At 41.8% G+C, this 21,571-nt stretch overlaps 1 protein-coding gene across 14 annotated transcripts in view; it reads right to left on the bottom strand.

The window, feature by feature from the left end:
* The window catches only part of LOC126268073 (CCR4-NOT transcription complex subunit 1), a 125,663-nt gene that overhangs the window by 8,473 nt on the left and 95,619 nt on the right, over window positions 1–21,571 (bottom strand). For all 14 annotated transcript variants that reach the window (XM_049973519.1, XM_049973518.1, XM_049973515.1 and 11 more), the window contains exons 34-39: window positions 4,644–4,880; window positions 4,366–4,512; window positions 4,005–4,139; window positions 2,992–3,195; window positions 2,754–2,909; window positions 2,403–2,652 (exon numbers count right to left, since the gene is read on the bottom strand). In XM_049973519.1, coding sequence (XP_049829476.1) covers window positions 2,403–2,652; window positions 2,754–2,909; window positions 2,992–3,195; window positions 4,005–4,139; window positions 4,366–4,512; window positions 4,644–4,880 — 1,129 coding nt within the window. The remainder of the gene's footprint in view (window positions 1–2,402; window positions 2,653–2,753; window positions 2,910–2,991; window positions 3,196–4,004; window positions 4,140–4,365; window positions 4,513–4,643; window positions 4,881–21,571) is intronic.

Raw genomic sequence — 21,571 nt, 5'->3', positions numbered from 1 at the left:
TGGTATTTCTATTTAGATATAAATTGCACATGGACCCTGCTGGGGAAACTACCTACACTTAAGACAATGGGTGCATTGTGCAACAATTCTTCAAAACTCCACAGTGATAAATGATTGCAGCTGGAAGACTAAGATTTGAATACATCAGATTGAAGATTAAACTGTTCACATGATTAAAACTGATTAAGAATGGATACAGTTCAACTGCAGATGTAAGTGTGTGTGTGTGTGTGTGTGTGTGTGTGTGTGTGTGTGTGTGTGTGTGTGTCAAACCATTACTAGAAAATGGTAAGTGTTGGAACAAATCCAAGGAATGACTGGGTATCAATTTACGAGACACTCAAACTGCTACATTTTTAAGACTGAGTCTGAAGGAAAAGCTCCTGAAATTGTGAATCTGAAATACTGTATAACATGGAAGTGACATATGGATGATCAAATTTTTAGACAAGAGGATACGAGATTACAATCGATTTCATTTTTTTTATCATTTAACTGCACTGGTTTTAATATGGTTCACGTTTTTTACTTGACAGGCAAGAAAATAGGGTGTTGCAAAAAGACAGCACTAACTTTCACTGTGGATGGTAGGATGAAAACTTTTTTATTATTAACAAAAATGAAAAAGGTAAATGTTGCAACCAGTCAATATTTGACACGCGGGACACTGAAAAACTTAACGGTATAGGGATTGTCAGCATTCAACCTACTGTTTCTTTAAATTAGAGGGAAACAAAACCATCTTTCACACACATAACTGCACAGGTACCTACATTCATCCACACAATGTGACATCATAATGGGCAGCAATAATTAAATGAATGTCATGATGTCCAGTTTAGGTGATATAATAAAATGAAATACACTCGTGCTCATGAATTAAGAATAATGCTGATACATGGTGAAACAACGCTCTGGTGGGCGGTTTGCAAGTTTAAATCACCTCGGGGTATGACCATGTGGTGCAACCAACCTGTGGTCATCGCACGGTGGCACTGGCAGCAGTCCACATATGCAGAGGTACAGCGAGAGCAGCAAATAAAAGTGCAGACATTTTCAGACGTGCTAATGGTTACTGTGTGTTGAAAATGGCTCAAAGAACACATATTGACGGCGTTATGAGGAGAAGAATACTAAGGTGACTGGAGGCTGGTCAAACACAGCAGGTCATAGCACAGGCCCTCAGTGTGATCTCAAGATTATGACAACAATTCCAGCAGAAAGGAAACATGTCCAGGCACTGCAGTATGGAACGTTCACAGTGTACGACACCACAAGAACATCGCTATCTCACCATCAGTGCCCGCTGACAGCCATGGAGTACTGCAGGTGGCCTTGCCAGGGACCTTACCGCAGCCACTTGAACAGTGGTCTCCAGACACACAGTCTGCAGATGACTGAGCAGACATGGTTTAGTCGCCTCAAGACCTGCATGGTGAATTCCACTGACCCCTAGTCACAGGAGAGCCTATAAAGCCTGGTGTCAAGAACACAGTGCATGGTCATTGGAACAATCATCCTAGGTTATGTTCACGGACGAGTCCAGGTGTAGCCTGAACAGTGATTCTCACTGGGTTTTAACCTGGCGTGAACCAGGAACCAGATACCAACCCCTTAATGTCCTTGAAAGGGACCTGTATGGAGGTCGTGGTTTGATGGTGTGCGGTGGGATTATGATTGGTGCATGTAAACCCTTGCAGGTCTTTGACAGAGGAATTGTAATGGGTCAGGTGTATTGGGATGTCATTTTGCACCAGTATGTCTGCCCTTTCAGGGGTGCAGTGGGTACCACCTTGCTCCTGATAGATAACAACGAACGGCCCCACCGAGCTGCCATCGTGGAGGAGTACCTTGAAACAGAAGACATCAGGCGAATGGAGCGGCCTGCCTGTTCTCCAGACCTAAATCCCATTGAGCACGTCTGGAATGCTTTCGGTCGACGTATTGCTGCACGTCTTCAAAATGCTAGGACACTTCAGGAGCTCTGACAGACACTGGTGCAAGAATGGGAGGCTATACCCCAGCAGCTGCTCAACCACCTGATCCAGGGTAGGCCAACCCGTTGTACGGCCTGTGTATGTGTGCATGGTGATCATATCCTGTTGGCATACATGCGCAGGAAACAGTGGTGTTTTGTAGCACATGTGTTTTGGGACGGTTTTCTCAACTTATCACCAATACCATGGACTTACAGATCTGTGTCATGTGTGTTTCCTATGTGCCTATGCTATTAGTGCCAATTTTGTGTAGTGCCACGTTGTGTGGCACCACATTCTGCAACTATCCTTAATTTATGATCATGAGTGTATATGACTTCTTATAAAAAGGATCATCATCTCCAATGTAAGACTGTTCTAAAAGAAATTATGTTCTTCAAGTAAACAAAAGCAAATGGTATTTACCCTCAGTATCAAGATCAACAGCCAAATTCTGAAATATGTCCATGTGTGATGAATGGGCAATTGTAGACATATTTGGTGTAAGCCCCTTGTTGCGAATGTATGCAATGGCTTGCGTTCCCACATATAACACCAAAGCATTCATCAAGGGTATGTTGTACCGCATTCCAGGTTCATTGGATACCTGCAAGTTGCTTCTTAGCTCTGAAAGAAATGTTACTGGTGCTCTAGCTTTGAGATATGAATCCAAATCCTGGAACAAAGACAATATGTACAGATTAATGTTGTTTAATGAGCCACTACAGTAAACAAAGAACATTAAACAACAAGTGATGCTGCAAATGTTTGGCTTACTTTCTTGAAACTCATTGGCTGAATCATGGAAGCAAAATTTGTTATTACTCTTGGGGCATGAATAATTTCTGGTAACATATCCACTTTCAGATTTGGTGTGAATGGATCTGGCAGTCTCATATTTCTTGGAAATGCAGACAATATTAAATTTCTCATCTGAAAAGGTATAAAACAATTTATATTTATCATTTCACAACTACTAAAATAAATAATAAGTAGTTGCTGTGAGATGTTATACCTGTATGCAATTTGGCGGTATTACATCACAAAATCCATAATGATAATCACATAAAAATTCTGGGAAGTCGTGAAGGAGCACTAGTAACACTCTCAGTGTTCCTTTGTACAGCAGTGTTACTGGCTTCGCTAGTTCTGCATTACGGAGGAAGGGTGCCAAAAACTTAAACAGATCTATGAGAAGCTGGGCGTACATTCCCCATCCCTAAAAAATGGAAACAAATACCGAGAAACATTATAAATTTAACACCAATAAAGAAAACCAGGTAGAGTACAAGATTTTTTTTATAAAGGAAAACAGTGAGAGTATGTAAGTTCATAGGTTTCCACAGCTAGTGCCAATTTGGAGGAGGAAAAAAAAACTTATTGGTATCCAGCTGCATTATTATGAAACACAAAAACATGGTTGAAATGTCCATGGCACAGTGTTCTATAACGATGTACCTTAACATGTCGAGGCTAGTCACAAGATCCCACACATATCAACAATCTAGTTCCTGATTATTTTGTTTATGGTCCATGTATGTCTTTCACAATGGTGAACTACTTTTCTTCTTTACAATGTCAAAAATTATAGTTTTGTCGCACTTTCCAATTACAAAACAAATTGCAGATGCCAACAACCACTTTGCTATACATATAAAACTTACACCTTCCAATAATTAAAGTGTCAAACTAAAAAATACTACTAAATATCTCAATATAAGCAATACTTTAGTTGGGAACCGAGACCTAATCGTTGAAGGTATACACTGAGCAAATGCATAAGAAAGGTCCATTCAAAATACAAGGAACAGAAACACATCGTGCATCACAACAAAAATTCAAACGCAAACGTGTTCCAGTACCAAACAACAACCACAATAATCTCCCCCTAACATACAACTCATATAACAACAACAATGGTCAAGCAAGAGACCTTAAAAGGTCAAAAGCAGAGGTGAAAACTCAAACTGATTTTCAACACATTACATATAAATTCTTTTAAGACCAGATTCTAACTCTTGAACATACCTTCTGCTGAGGGGTAAGTGCTAGCATCCTTCCAATAAACACACGATGGGAGATAAGTTCCAACCAAGCATAAGCAAAACCTGGAGCTTTTGCTGGTCGCAGAATGTGCATTGTATGACAGAATGCAGTCAACACCTAATAACAAAAAATAAAGGAGTAGATTAACTAGACTACCTTTTTCCAATATTCATATAATGATACAATAGAAAACTATTCCATTCTTACAATGAGAGCAATAAATATATACTTCAGCAGTATTTTGGATAGAAAAGGAGAAATGTGTCATGCTCGCTGTTAAAACAGATTTCACAAACAATAACAAAAACAACATTAAGAAAAGGCATTGTTATATTGCACAAACCTGGAAATTTATGGCTTCTAAGATTGGTTCTGGTGCATTCAGTTCCAAAAACAGCATTATAAATATCCGGTGGTATGGTAATTGCTGAAAATCTGCTAAGCGATTGTCATGATCTTGCAGCAGAACTCCTGCTACAATTCCTAGCACCTAGAAACATAAAATTAATGACATGTTCATAAATCTTTGAACCACCACCATAATCATGATCATTAACAATTCAGTCGGTTATAGAATAACCTTAGTGCAAATATTTTCTTTCTTGCAGGTAAACCACATACCTTATTTAACAAGTTGATTTTTGTTGTTGTATTTGATGCATCTCCTGAATGTTTCACTAATAGAGCAATGAGACGTACAAATGCATCTAATGTGTGAAAACATTTTGCACGAACCATTGTCGGTGAACCATTTTGTTCAGCAAGTGCTCGATAACAAACATCCACACACATTTGTGTACTCAGTCGGAAAAAACGTGTAATGAGATCATCTGTTTTAAGAATTCCGTGGCCATTCATCTGCAACAATAAGAAAAAGTACACATTCAGTAAGCATTGTGTGCCAATGAATCATCATCATCACATGCTGCTCTGGGGACAAATTTTGTAAAACATGTTTAACCCAAGTATTGAAGCAAATGGAACAGAAAAAAGGCTGATCCCTAATTTAATGGACCTTAATTTTGCCTTTTTATTTCACTACCACAAGAGCAATTGGCCAGTATCCAAGTAATCATATACAAGAGGACTTCAAAAAGTAAGTAACACATTACTGTGGCAGGACAAGTAACTATTACTGAATGCTGCTTTAAGTTGCAAAGTGACACAGATACATAGTACAATTTTTCAAAATTTAAGTCTCTCCAAACAATCCGAATGTTCCAACAATCATCCTATTCCTCGACAATAAAAATCAGCTCCTTGGTTACCGAGTAATTTGAGAATTATTGTGTGAATGTCCACACCATCAGAAAATCTGTGACTGCTGCGAATCAGTTACTCAGTTGCCTGGACACTTTCATCAGTGGTCTATGTCAATGGCATTCCTTCCCAATCACCATCATCTATGTCTATGTGGACTTCATCAAACTCTTGACTTCATTTAATTACGGCTGGATGCAAAATTGTGTTTGGTCCATACACTGCCAGAAATTCATGGTGACTCTTTATGCTTATATGTTTTGCCCCACATGCTTTAACTTTGGAGTACATTACCAGTTGCTGTGCCATTTCACTCCCACATTGTGATACATCTGTTATCCGTACCACAACAGAACTGCAACTGTACAATGCCTTGAATATGTACTCTCTTATGACAGCGTGCCACTCGAGTAATACAATGGTCCTGAACGTGGGATGACCTATAACTTAGTTTCTGAAGTCTTCTTGTAGAAGCATAAAATATTGTCATAATTCCAGAAAAATTTGTTGACAATGTGGTAGAGGTTTGTAATTCTGTGTAGCTGTCCACTGACCCTACTTAAAATCGGAATGAACTGTGTCTTTTTTCAATCACAAGGGCACTACCTTGTGATAGTTACAAACAACTGACAGTTGTTAGAGAAGGGGGGAGGTTGTTTATTGTATTAGATGTAGAATTTAATGACGAGTGCTTGTAGTCTGGAAACTTCAGTTTTTCAATTTCACACTCCTCATTTTCTATATCTATAATTCACACCTGCGTGTGATGCTCAAAAGTGCAGTTTTGGAAGATGCAATTTAGCATTTATGCATTGTTTTATTATTTTAAAATTTCACAGCTTCATATTGAGTATCCAAAACCAGAAACCGATTTTGCAAAAGACTATCTTCTTAAAAAGTATTTTTCGATAACCAAGAAAGCATGAAGTGAGGTACTGCCCAAGTTAAGCCTGTTTGTTGACCCCAGTAGACAAAACCTGCCTTTCTACAATCACACAGTATCATCAGTAGAAGCAAAGCTTAGTGAGCTTGACTGAATATTCTAATTCAATTCACAGTAACAAGAAGACATGCACAGTTAAAGTGTCGTGCCATTCACACATATCTATGGTAGTGAGCTGTTATTGGAAAGTTAACGGATGTGAGGACCTATGGTACATTATTAATTTTGAAAGACAATAGCAGTCCTGCAATAATTACAGAGGAGCTACAACACTGACGAAGGGCGAAGGTCATGGTGCGTTTGACAAGGGTGATAGAAACCAGCCCAAGCACATAAATGGTACAGTTGTTCTTAGTCAGATGGAAGGGGCAAGACTAAAGGATAACATGGGACCCCAGCTGCATTTCCAACAAGCAAGTTTTCACTACGTTTACACCACTTATGACATGGTAGTAGTGACGAGTTGTTAAAAACAGGGAAAGCTTACAAAAGCCAAACAGACTGAAATGAAGAGAAGCAGGTTATTATTCAATGAGAATACATGCAACATAGTGGGGCCAACCTTCCATCTATCGCCACAATTATAGGGATCACGCAACTGAATGTATCACAACCACTGTTATATTGGCCAGAAGTACCTTTGGAATTATCGCCAGTGTCAAACATAACATTTCTAAATCAAACTTTAGAACCTGACCTCATCCATTCCATGGATGGATTCATTGTTGCACACGAAAGATGCATTTCAGTCAAGCATTACTATAGCATATAGAGCAGTTTAACGATGCATGACAGTGATTTTGAATGCTGTAATACAAAGTGCCACAGTGGCTATCACTCTGCTGAGCTGAGAGAGAGATTTTAGTGTGAATGTAAAAAAGGTGTAATTTAGGGTTACAAGGTAATGAGGCAGCAGCACTATTACGAAGGTCAAAACTGCCAAAAGAACAAAACAAGTGTGATAAATAGACTCCTAAGGAAACTATTAATAATCAGTGTACAAAGAAAGATTGGATACAGTATCTAACCAATGAGGGTGATAAAAGTCATGGGATATCTCCTAATATCCTGTCGGACATCTTTCTGCCTGGCGTAGTGCAACTCAACGTGGCGTGGACTCATCAAGTTGCTGCCTCTATAGCCGCCATAACTGAGACAGTGTTACCAGTGCACGAGTTTGTGCATAAACTGGCCTCTTGATTACCACTTCGACAGGATTCGTGTCGGACAATCTGGGTGGCCAAATCATTCGCTTGAACTGTCTGACGTGGCGCACTACCATCCATAAAAATTACATCATTGTTTGAGAACATGAAGTCCACCAATGGTGGCAAATGGTTTCAAAGTACCCAATCAACCATTAACAGTCAACGATCTGTTCAGTTGGGCTAGTGGACACAGATCATTCCATCTAAACACAGCCACAACATTGTGGAACCACCACCAGCTTGCATAGTACCTTGATGACAAATGGGTCCCATAGCTTTCTGGGGTCTGCATCATACCTTAACCTCACCATAAGCTCTTACAAACTGAAATTGCGCCTCATCTGAGTCGTCTAGGGCCCAGCCAATATGCTCGAGGGCCAAGGAGAGGCACTGCAGGTGATGTCATGCTGTTATCCAAGGCACTCTGGTTGGGCATCTGCTGCCACAGCCCATTAAAGGCAAATTTTGCCACACTGTCCTACTGGATATGTTCCACATTGATTTCTGCGGTGCTTCTTGTCTGTCACCACTGACAACTCTACACAAACACTGCTGCTGCTGCTGATCATTAAGTGAAGGCTGTCGGCCGCTGCGCTGTCTGTGGTGAGAGGTAATACCTGAATTTTGATATTCTTGGCACACTCTTGAGACTGTGGATCTCTGAATATCCAATTCCCTAACAATTTCCGAAATGGAATGACTCTCACTTCTAGCCCCACCTACTTACCATTTCATTTCACCTTCAAAGTCTGTTAATTTTCGTCGTGCAGCCATAATCACATTAAAAACCTTTTCCCATGAATCACCTGGGTGCAAATGACAGCTCCGCTAATGCACTGCCCTTTTTATAGCCTGTGTACACAATCTCTATCTGTACATGTGCATCCCATGACTCTTGTCACCTCAGTGTATAGTATACAATGAAACTTTTTTTAAAGTCAACCCGAGGAACCAGGTCTTGTTCACAGAGGGGCAGTGTAGTGCACCAACCACATATGGGCGTATTAGTGTGAGCCTGAGCGGCGTACTGCAGATGCGCCAACAACAGGAGAGTGCAGAATGCTGTTATTGTAATAATTCAACAGGGCCAACACAATGTTGTGAGGTATGTTAGCTTACTGAAAGAGTGATACTGGACAAACTAGTGCAGCTAATAGCAAGGTAAATTTCCACACTGGCAGTGGCATTGGTATTTTAGGATACACAACTGGTAGCGGACCATATGCACAACAAGCATGTACTGCAGACTATAAGTACTGGACTTTTGTAACGAAATTATTCTCAGGCTTGCAGCTCTACAAGAACTAAGGGACTGTGCCGGTTGAGGTCACTACGTGGACCCGTCAGTAGATGTCACACGTTGAAGACCATGGCGTGGCAACAGCTCCTGGACTTAGTGCCACAGCGCAGTAGGCCACCCCTGGTCTACTCCAGCAGTGCCTCCGATTCTTGCTAAGGGAAAAACGGTTGCTCCCCTTGAACACCAACTGCCCTCCACCACTGCAGACAAGCACCACACTTCCTCCACTGTGAAGGAGCTGAGGTGCCGCCTGGAGCTGCTGCAGTATGTATGGCATCATCGAGTGTACATGCCGTGCCACTGGCACATAAGATTCATTGTTGGCTTACATAATGAGTCTGCCAGTGCACAGCTCAGACTCTCCATCAGCAGCACGGGATATGCAAGCAGCCAGCCCAGCATAATCTAGCAGACAGCTGACCCCTCAGTGTTCTACACAGTGCAGATGTTTCAACAGAAAGATTGTTAACTTTCCAGCTGCCTTTCTCTTGAGCCTCATGGGCTGCTCCTCACCTTTGACTGCCCACTCTTGCCATCTTGGCTCATAGCTGCCACAACAGAAGCGATGATGTTGACCATATGTAACAACACAAATGCTTGAGACAGGAAAGACCAACAGGAATGCTGGACAGAAAATTAAGAAACCACTATCCAATGTAGATATGAACAGTTGACTGGACTGATATGCTGCTAAGCTCAGTCAGACCAATATAAAAGTCAATGAAGTTGTATAAAAAGTAGCTGTTTGTTTTCTCAGCTGAAGAGTTTAAATGCTCAAGTTTTACACAGGTCAGAAACAGAACAGAAACATAGCAGGAATCCATCTGTCCTGGTAACAGAACTTCCAGAAACATATGCAACAGACACTGGCAGGTGAAGCTGCTATGATGACAACTTTTGTTTCAAGAATGAAATTTTAACTCTGCAGTGCAGTGTGTGCTGATAAGAAACTTCCTGGCAGCCCCCCAGGCTGTGGCTAAGCCACGTCTCCACAATATTCTTACTTTCAGGACTGCAAGTTTTGCAGGAGAGCTTCTGTGAAGTTTGGAAGGCAGGAGAAAATGTACTGGCAGAAGTCAAGCTGTGAGGATGGATTGTGAGTTGTGCTTGGATAACTCAGTCAGAAGAGCACTGGCCTGCGAGAGGCAAAGATCTCGGGAGTTCGAATCTTCATCTGGCACACAGTTTTGATCTGCCATGAGGTTTCGCAATCTTTTGCTATTTTTGGGGAGCCAGTTTCTAAATGTTATAACAAATGAGCACTCCTAGAAAGATACACTAACACACAGACGGTCAGAGAAACAATGTCAAGAAACCAGATATGAATGGCGAAACTTTCACCCATGTATGGCATACCATCCTGCTTTGAGTCTTAGAATACTACAACTAACTTAATCTTTTTTTACGTATATAAACTGAAGTGGTGAGTGAAAATTTGTATCAAGGTCAAGACTCGAACCTGGGTCCCCTCACGGCAGTTCACACTACTGCACAAATTACCCTGGCACGCCTTCCTCCTCGAACCAAATTCTCACTGCTGCTCAAGTCTACTTTAAATTCCCCCGTTACATATGAACACAATTGCCGAGGCTCTCCATGTTCTGGAATAACAACTCAGCATCAAACATAAATGGGGGATCCAACCTGAAAGCCAGGTGCAGGGACTTACACAAATACAATAACACAATTTCAGTGAAAATTGTGATCGAGGAGGGAGGCGTGCCTGGATAATCCGTGCAGTTATGTGAACTGCTGTGCCAAGGTGGCTTAATGACTAATGCGCCTGCCTCATAAGGAGATGACACAGGTTCAATTCCTGGCCTTGGCACAAATTTTCCTCACCACTTCAGTCTATATACATAAATTTTACATGAGGCAGTAAAGTCTCAAATTTTGTCATTTCATTTGTACAAATACTAATCATCAGCACAGAACAGATGAAACAGCATCTAACAAGAATAAAAATAATACTAAAAAGCTAAAAAAATAAATACATATAAAAATTATTTTGTGCCTTGTCAGTTCTACTCCAAAACCTACATAAAAGTGAAGATAGAAAATACACAAATTGTGTGTAAAAATATTTGTACACCTACTGCAAAACTACGAAGATTCTCTCCAGATAGTTACTATGAAGCCAAATATGCAGACTTGAGGTTTGAAGTTCTGTGATGTGTATTTCGTTTGTGATGTATACAAAACTGAAAATACAGCACACACAGTGTCAAACAAAAACAACAAATAATCATCTATTTATGATATGGAATTTTTCATATCGACAATACCGTTCATAGTGACATCACTTAACGACGTATTGGCTATAACAATGAAATCTGCCAGTTCTGTGTAAATCCTATGTAAAAGACTATTTAAAAAATCATTAAGTACAACATTGCTTACTGTGACTTATCATATAAAACAAGATATTCTTTATTAAATTTTCAGAGAAATGTATCAGCTATAATGTCCACTGTCCATTTTTCTTTCTCACATATATGGGTATTACTAACGACAATGTAACGCTTATTTTCAAACTCTTGCTTTCTGTAGACCATTGGTTTCAAGTCAGTATGTGTGTTAGACAGTCAATGCAAGTTGTCAGAGAGAGAGAGAGAGAGAGAGAGAGAGAGAGAGAGAGAGAGAGAGAGAGAGAGAGAGGAAAGTATTTAATAATTTAATACACAAATAATATGGTGATTAGAAAATGGAGAAACAATGTCAGCACTGCACAGGAACTGGATGTCTGACAATCAACGATTTCTACAATTTTGAAGGGCAGAGAGAGAATACAGTCTCTTTCCAAATAAAATTCTTTAACAACCAAGTGGGTGATACCATCTGAGTGCGAAGATATTTAAAAGAAGCTCTACTTACATGGTTCAAGCTGCAAAGAGCAAACTATATGCCAATCAATGGACCTATTCTTCAAGCAAAAGCCAACAAATTTGCATCTCTGGTGGGAGAAACGAACTTAAATTCTTCATCATCTTATGTACAATGTTTTCGAGGTCGCCATAATATGATTATTGAGATAATCTGTGGCAGTGCTGCTGGTGTATCTGATGGCGCAACAGATGAATGGCTATCTAAGAAGTGTCCTGTTCTGTGTGTGGGCTGAAAGCCAGATATATTCAATGCAAACGAAATTGGCTTGTTTTACAACATGACTCCAGATTGGATATTGAAATTTAATGATGAACAGTGTTCAAGAGGGAAAATGCTTAAGACAAAAATCATAGTTATGGTTGCAGAGAATATGACAGTATCATTAAAGAAGAGCTCTTGGTGATCAGAAAATCAAGAAACCCTAGATACATCACTTCCTACCTGTAGTTCATGAAAACAATGCAAGATCTTGGATGACTTCTAACATTTCTGTGAAGTGGCTGAATAACCGGGACTCTCAGCCAATATCAACGAAACAAAAAATTATTCTCCTGGTAGATATCTGCCCTGCTCATCCAGCAGTTGACAATCTGCAGTGCATACAGCTTGTGCGTTTACCTCCAAACATCACTTCAGTTCAACAACCTATAGGTCAGTGAGTTATAAAAACTCTGAAAATGCAGTACAAGAAACACCAAATGATGAACATTTTACAAAAAATCTAAGAAGGTAAAGAAACAGTTTTCAACCGTATTGATGCAATTTTAATATCTGAAGTGTGGGAAAGAGTTACACTTCGTCCAGGTGAACAAGAGTCTTACCGTGTATGCCTAAGTGACTGAAGACCTCTCTGGAGGGACACCACCTTGATGAAGCACTGTTTGTGCAGGTGGAGAGGCTTGCGTACGCCTACCTGTGTGAAGCTGACGGCTATGCCGAAAGTAGAGGATCTACTGCCGGAAAGACCTCGGCCGATGGATCAGACTAAGTGTCCCACAACATCCCATCTTTCCTATCCACTCCTAGTCCTTCCTAACTCAATGACCCCCACCCATGGTGTGATGCGATCCGTGCCGAGAGGTGCATGGCACATGGGAAGATGTGTTGCAAATGGAGACTCAGGGATACTGGGCTACCTTCCTGAGTAAGCCTTACACTGCGCGGTGTATTCTTGGTGTGGACCTTGTGGATCGCCAAATCTCGTGGGACCAAAATGGACACGACTAAAGAAAACAAAAAAAAAAACAAAACTAACTAACTGAGGGGCAAATTCAGACCTCAGATATCCAAACATTGGGGTCAGTACCAATGGAAGGTATTCCAACTACCGAATCAGGGTCTAAACCTGTGCTAGAATTGGAAATTGTAACCAAGAAGCTAGATCAGACTAAGATCAAAGGTTTGTCTGGGGCCCAGAGGAGGAAAGTACTCTGGGAACAGACGAAAAAGGAAGGGAAAGAATGGTTTCCTAAAGACAAGGGAAGGTAATTAAAGGGACTTGAACTTAAGACCCCCAGAAAGAAACTGTCCAGGTTGAAGGGGATACGCAAACCCCCAATACGTCAAAGATACCCCCAATACATCAAAGACTGGTAGCAAGCGAATAAGGGAGGAATCAAAGACTCCCTCCTCCCTGGATATACAAGTCCCGAAAAAACCAAAGCAAGAAATAGGGAAACAGACCTATAGTTAGGATGGCAGTTATCCAGGAAGGCTATTCAGTGGTGGCCATCACCTCACAGCAGGAGGAACTGGTACAGATGGTCTTCTTCGAAAAGATTGGGGGGGGGGGGGGGGGACACTGGCCCAGGACCCAACTTCAAGAGGGTCTATCTAACTCGTGGTGCCCTCATTTTTGTCTGTGAAGGGGTGCACGTGGTGGAATGGCTCAAGGACAAGGTGCCTAAAGATATCCCTGTGGGAAAATGAGAAGCTGCTGGTTAAGACTGCAGTGGAGCTCCTTAAGAATGCAAAGATATCAATAGGGGTACCACAATCCTTAAGGGAGTCTCTCCTTAGACTTTGGTAGGGAAAATAGGGGCCCAGAACCCAAAAGTCTCAACAGAAGAATGGAGAGTGATCAACCAGAAGGTTGCACCAGAAGAACAAACCCTGGTAGTGGAGGTCAGAGAGAAGTCCCTGAAGGCAATTGTTTTTAGGGTTCTCGCAGGTCACTGTCAGGGTTCTCAAAGACTTCAAAGACGGAGATGGAGATGGAGACTAGAGGTGCTGCAGATTAACCAGCAGCACTGTAAACGGGGCCTCTGCTTCCCTGAGTCACTGCCTGGGAAGGCAGGAAGTGGACATAGCCCTGATACAAGAACCCTATTTATATAAAGGGGGTGTATCGGGCCTCAGTGGCACTGGATGTAAACTGATTTATGCTAGAAATCTAGGAAACTCCAGAACATGCATCTATATAAGAAATGGAATTTCCTTCATGCCAATGATAGATTTCTGCTCTAGGGACTTAGTGACCATTAAAATGCAGTAATGTATCATGAGGAAAATTGTTTTAGCCTCAGCATAACTTCCTTACGAAGACATCTCTCCTCCTCTCTCGGAGGTGAGGAGACTGGTAGAGACTTGCCATCAGCAAGGTGTTAACTGCTGGTGGAATGTGATGCCAATGCCCACAACCTAGTGTGGGGCAGCAAGGACACCAACAGTAGTGGTGAGTGCCTTCTTGAATTTCTTTTAGCTAACAACTTAAAGGTCCTGAATAGGGGCAATGAACCTACATTCAGGAATAGCAGAAGAGAAGAAGTAATTGACATAACCTTCAGTTCCATGATGATGGGCAGCTATGTCAAACAATGGCATGTGGTGTCTGAGCCGTCCTCATCGGACCACATGTACATTAAATTCAAGGTTGAAATGGGTATCAGACCATGACCTATAGGAATCCCAGGAAAACAGACTGGGAGACATATAGGAGGGACCTCGGTTTAGGCTTATCAGAAATTAAAACCGTGATAAGGAATCCAGTAGAATTTGAGGAAGTAGCAGAGGCTGTTACCTCTACCATAGTGGCCTCTATCAGAACAACTGTACAATCACCAAGAAGTGGAATGTGCCTTGGTGGAATAACAACTTGGAAATGCAAAGAAAACAGGTACAGAGACTATTCAATATTGCCAGACATAAAGGACAATATGTGCTAAATATTGTGAAGCCGTTGTCAACTATAATCTTGCAATCAGACAAGCAGCAAAGGAGGCATCCCGGAATGCATTCCATGAGGAAGTGGAGAGCACGGCTGCACAAGTCAGACTTCACAAGATTTTCACTAGAGTACCAACCAATCCAGAAGGAATGTTGAGGAAGGGGGATGGGGAATATACAAAGACAGCACATGAGATGCTGGAGCAGCTCCTCAAAAATCACTTTTCTCAATATGCTCTGCCAGACAACACAGACCAGAATGTGATCCTGGAGAGACAATGGTTCTCAGGCACTGGGAATCAGCCAATGAGTGTGTGAACTTTAATAAAATCCAATGGGCAGTGGGAACATTCTAGCCATTCAAGTCACCTGGCCCAGATGGAATTTTTCCAGCTCTCCTGGAACAGGAAGAGAGAAGTTCATAAGAGTAATATGCAGGCCGTCCAGGGATAGCCTAGCAGTAGGAATCATTCCCAATGTTTGGAGGGCAGTGAAGGTTGCTTTGATTCCAAAGCCAGGGAGAATTGATCATACCAAGGTTAAGGATATGAGACCAATGTGTCTGTCGTCCTATATTCTCAAAACATTGGAAAAACTGGTTAATGTATATGTTGGGGAGAGGAGGCTAAATAGGGGCCCTCTACATTCAAACCAACACACATATCAACTAGGTAAATCATGTGAGACAGCTCTCCACCAACTCATCGGGAAGGTGGAGAAAGCACTTCACTTTCAAGAAATAGCCCTCTGCACCTTCCTAGATATCGAGGGGGACTTCAGTAACACGACCTTCGATTCCATGGTAAGGGCAGCAGAGGTGCATGACCTGGGGACCACTATATGCAGGTGGACTAGTGCCATGCTTAGCGGAAGGAAGGTAGAGGCTACCATGATGAATGAAAAGATGGTAATTAACACCACTAGAGGCTCCCCATAAGGAGTTTTGTCCTCTCTATTGTGGAATCTAGTAGCGAACGAACTCATTGAGGAATTAAATTCCGGACAATGGTTCTTCCTAGGATACGCACATGACCTTGTGATAGTAATACTTGGCAAATTTACTGACACAGTTAGAAATATGGCACAAGGAGGTTTGGACATTGTGCAAAATTGGTGCATCAAACAGGATCTGAGGGTTAATCCTAAAAAGACTGTTGTGGTGCCATTTACGAAGAGACATATTCAACACTCAAGTTGGAATCTAAAGCTCTCCGATTGAACTCAACTTGTGAAGGGGATAGTGAAATATCTAGGGGTTACCTTAGCTTCTCATCTAATGTTGACTCCTCACATTAAGAGCATCTGCTCCAAGGCAAAAAGTACTCTAGTGAGTACTAGAAGGGCTTGTGGCAAAAACTGGGGCCTAAGCCCCAAGGGTAAGCACTGCATTTACACCACAGTGGTCAGACCTAGGATTTCCTACCGGGCCATAGTGTGGTGGAAGGAAGGAGAACAGCAGGTTGCAGCTAAGGAGCTTGCTAAGATGTAGAGATAACAGGCAGAATTAGCAGCTCACCAACCCCTCAAGTGGAAGCCATGTTGGACACACCTCCACTACACCTTTGGGTCAAGGTGGAGGCAGCAGCTGGAGCACACAGACTTAAAACTGGCAAAAGTAGGTTTCATTCGGATATTCAGAATCACACGCTAAGATAGTGAGTGAGGTAAATATAGGATTGGCTGGGGAAATGCCTGCTGACTATATAATAATTCGCAACTGCTTCGACAATCCTTACAATATAATAATTAGAAGGAGGGAGCAGTGAGAAAAAACAGTTCGACACTGCACGGGGGACATCGTTTGGTTCACTGATTGGTTGAAAATAGACCAAGGCATTGGGGCAGAGGTGTAAGGGGTTCAGCCAAGACTGGAGGGCATCATCTCTCTAGCAAAACTGGCCTTTGTATTCCAAGCTGAAATTACTGCAATCAGGGCAAGTGTAGAGGAGAATATGTGTAGGAGCTACAAGGATTGTAGCACGCTACGTCTATTCAGATAGCCAGGCACCCCTGAAATCATTGGCAGCTCCTGCAACAAGATCTAAGATTGTTGCAGAATGCCACAGGCCTCTGGTGGAGCTAGGGGAAAGCAATAGGGTGAACCTAGTGTGGGTCCCTGGGCACTCGGGGATCTGTGGCAATGAACAAGCCGACAGATTGACTAGGATAGGGGCAACAACTCCACTTATTGGACCAGAACTTGTCCTGACGATCACCAAGGCTATGATCAAATGATAACTACGGAACTGGCTTAGGAAACAGCACGTAGGATATTGGACCAAGGTCCATAAACAAAAACATGTTAGTAATGATGCCCAAGCCGTGTTTTAAAAGAAGAAAGAAGCTCTGTAATCCTGGGATTGAACAGGAAAGAGATCAAGCTCATGACTGGACTGATGACTGGCCATGAGAATTTCAAAACACACACACACACACACACACACACACACACACACACACACACACACACACAATGGGTATAACTGAAGAGGACCCTAAATGTAGGATCTATGATGAGGGTGAAGAAACTCAATCACACCTAATCTTCGAATGCATGGCATTGGAGAGTAAAAGATACAGAATCTTCGGGATAACTAGATATGAAGAAATTGTGTCTAACAAAAAAACTGATAGAGGGACTCCTTGCACTGTTTAAGGGCATTGGTTGGCTTTACTAGATATACAGAGAGCAATACTGCACAATAAACTTAGTTACGGTGTAGGCAGTGGCGGGTTAGACCTAAGATGTTTTAGCTTCCTTGTTAAAATCAAATCCAAAGCTCACATATGACTGAAGGACATGAACATTAACAAAATCATTTTTTGATGCTATCACTCAATGATGCTTTCAGTCCAATGAAAACTTCACAAAAATTTCTCATTTTCAAATAAGAAAATAATAAAAATGACAATAACAAAGTGTTAAAACAAATGCATTGTCAGATGAAAAGTGCAACATACGTCTTAAAAAAAAAAAGCAAACATCGATAACATATAAACTTAAGTAGGACAGTATACTGCAGTATGCATTTACGTACTGCAATTTAAAGTTAAAGCAACTGAATAAGTACTGAACAACCCCATCTTTGCTGTGATTATAAAATAACTAGAATATTAAATTCCAATATGTAACAATATAATGAAAAGGGAAGTTGTTACCATACAGCGGACATACTGAGTTGCAGATAGGCACAACAAAAAGACTGTCACAAAGACTGTTGTGCCTATCTGTGACTCAGCATCTCTGCTATATGATAAGTAGCAACTTTCCTTTTCATAATATTGGTACATTCCATGCGGGATTTTCCATAATTTAAATTCCAATATGTGTTATTTATCAAAGTGGAATAATAGTGCATTTGTTACTGATGTTTTGTGGTTGTGTGTGTGTTGGATATTTTCAATGTGTTAAGTACAGTAATCACATCTGTACAACATTTTAAAGAGAAATATATGAGAAAGTATAGGCCTTGGTGTACCAAGTAATGGGATGAAACAGTGTTATTCACAACTGTTATACTACACAGCACTTACAGTAAGTTTCTAACATGACCAATATTTTATTTAATTCATTAGCCAAGACCGTGTCCAACATTACTAAACAATTTACATTGTTGCTACTTTCTTCAAGTGCATTACTGGCCAAAAGCTCACTTTCCAACAGTCTTTTTGTTGTGGTTATCTGCAACTCAGCATCTCTGCTATATGGTGAGTAGCAGCTATCCTTTCATAATACTGTTACATTCCAGTCTGGGTTTTCCATAGTTTGATTTTGCCTGATGGCTTTTCTTCCATCCTTATCCCAGTGCTGCTTTTCTTTCTTACTATTTTCTAAGGCATTACTATACTCAGTGTCCATCATCTTTTCTCTTCTTTTCTGTGCTTCCCGTCACCTTACAAACCTCACTGCACACTCCACTTACGAGCTACAGTATATCAACCATCTAGGTTGCGCACAACAGACGGTTACAGAACCACACTGATTGATGGTGCAGCATCTCATGTCCCACCGTACTCCTGACATCATTAGTCCTGTATCTTCTAATTAGTCACTCTCCGTGCATCACTCTCGCGTATTTTCTTGTGTTATTTCCTGTACCTTTCCTGTGTAACATTAACTTTTATTTCATCCTATCAACCTGTCCTCACCCCTCCATTCCTCCTCCTCCTCCTCTCTATTCCAGTTCACACCTACTAATTTCACCTAAACTAGTCACATCTGCTATCCCCCTTCTTCACACTTATTCACCCACAAACCTGCAACCCACATTAAAAATTTTTTATAATGAATTTATTCTTTGATCTCATTGTGACTTCACGCCAACTTCAGTTGGTTTTCACCTTTCACTATCAGCCTTCTCCCTCTCATTTGTTCTTTTTTTCTCCTTATTTCAACCGTTTCGTCATTTTTGTGATTTTTCTCACATGTATGGCTGTACTTCTGCAAATTTTTTCAGACATAATTCTATGTTATTTACATACTTTTGCCTGTTTTTTCCACCACGATGAATCCTTGCTCTTTCCATCTGTGCCAATACGGAAAAGTTTCCTTATCCCTATCCAGAACCCAGTCTCCCATACTGTTACTGATTTGTACCTTGGCTCATGAAATCTCCCCCCCCCCCCTCCCCCCAAAAAAAGACTTACGATCGAACTGCCCATCTCTGGGTGCCACCCATCCCTCCACAATGACCTCCATCTGTTAAGACACCACCAATCCTTATTCCTCACCAACATAATACTTTAAAACCATATCTATCCAGCTCAAACCACCTTGCAATATTAGACACTGGACTCGCATTCGGGAGGACGATGGTTCAATCCCGCGTCCGGCCATCCTGATTTAGGTTTTCCGTGATTTCCCTGAATCACTCCAGGCAAATGCCGGGATGGTTCCTCTGAAAGGGCACGGCCGACTTCCTTCCCTAATCCGATGAGACCGATGACCACACTGTCTGGTCTCCTTCCCCAAACCAACCAACCAACCAACCAACCAACCAACCAACCATGCAATACCTTCTCTCCATCCATCAAATTCTCCTGCTATACAATCCCAAATTCCTGGATCCCATAACACACCCTGAAATTCTTGTTCTCTAGGAACATGCACACCACCACCTAAAAAAACACTCCTTCCTGTTCACTTCAGACTCCCGCCTTTGACCACCACTTTATCACCTCCACAGCCACCTCTTCGACGCCGCCCCATAGCTGACAAATGCTGTCTCTCAGACCTACTAATTTACCCCACCATCCAAAGTTACCTCCCACCACCACACAGAATCCAGATTGTAAACAGACCCAGAAAACAGTCATGAACCTATCCTCCAAAAGCCTTACCCCACGAAGTATCAGTCCTTTCCAAAGACCTCACCTTTTGTACCACCCCCAAATTTGCAGGAGTTGGTTACAGACCACCTCTCCTTCTCCCAGTCCCCACAGTGGAAACGCTTTTTCGCCACCAATCCTATCAATTAGACTCAACCAAAGATCAATGTTGACTCCTGCTGACTAAGTTCATTCCTCCACACAAACAGGATCCATCCCTACTACCCCCAAATCACCCTCTCTTAATGTTCCAGAATTTATTAACCTTGCTTCACTATCATTCCCCAAATCCCTCAACATGCAAAGTAACCTTACAGTTGCATAAAGATCCGCAATCTACCACCTAAAAACTGATCCTGATCTTACAATCCTACCTGCCGACAAAGGCTCCACCACTATTTTTGTCCCCAAACCGCAAAGACTACCTGGAAGGAGGACTCTGCAAGTTTTCATTTTTTCCACTTACAAATCCCGCCACAATGACCTCATTCCAGAAATCAGCAGGATCTCCAGTCTCTCTCTTCAAATCCTTAGGCCTAACAAAGAACCTCTCCCCAGAATCCAGCTCTCTCATCGCCCTTAGCACTCCCCCCACTCCTACCCTCCATGTTTTTCCTGAAGTCTATAAACCAAGCCACCCAGGACGACCCTTTGTGGCTGCTTTCTGTACCCCCAATGAGAGACGCACTGCTCTTGTATACCAACACCTTCAGCCTATTACCTGCAGTACACCCTCCTATATAAAAGATAACAACCATTTAGTCCACCAACTCTCCACAGTTCCTGTTCCTTTACCAAATGTTGCCCTGTTTGTCACTATTGATGCCATCTCCCTTTGCAATAACATCCATAACACAAAATGACTTACTGCTATTGTACACTACCTTTGCCAAAGCCCAAAGGATTCCAAACCAACAAGTTCCTTCCTTGTCACCATGACCAACTATATCATAACCCACAATTAGTTCTCCTTTTAAGAGATTACCTACAAACAAATCTGGGGTACAGCTATGGGCACCCACATGACACCATCCTACGCCAACCTATTCATAGGCCACCTGGGAGAACCATTCCTAAACATCCACCCCTCACCTGGTTCAGGTTCATTGATGACATATTAGTGATCTGGATCGAGGGTGAGGACACCCTATCCACATTCCTCCAGAACCTCAACACCTTCTCCCACATTCTCTCCACCTGGTCCTACTCAACCCAACAAGCCATCTTTCTAGATGTTGACCTCCACCTTAAAGATTGCTACATTGGTACCTCTGTTCATATCAAACCTACCAATCAACTGCAATACCTCCATTTCATCAGCTGCCACACACTCCATACCAAGAAGTCCCTTCCATACAGCCTAACTACCCACGGCCATCCCATCTGTAGTGATGAGGGTCTCTCCGAGGCCTACACAGACTATAATTACCCTCTCAACCTTGTACAAAAACAGATCTTC

Source organism: Schistocerca gregaria, chromosome 4 (genome assembly GCF_023897955.1).
Source record: "Schistocerca gregaria isolate iqSchGreg1 chromosome 4, iqSchGreg1.2, whole genome shotgun sequence".
In the NCBI taxonomy this organism is placed as follows: Eukaryota; Metazoa; Arthropoda; class Insecta; order Orthoptera; family Acrididae; genus Schistocerca; species Schistocerca gregaria.
Note: the sequence above shows the minus strand (reverse complement) of the source record. Positions and strands in the feature narration are given on the sequence as shown.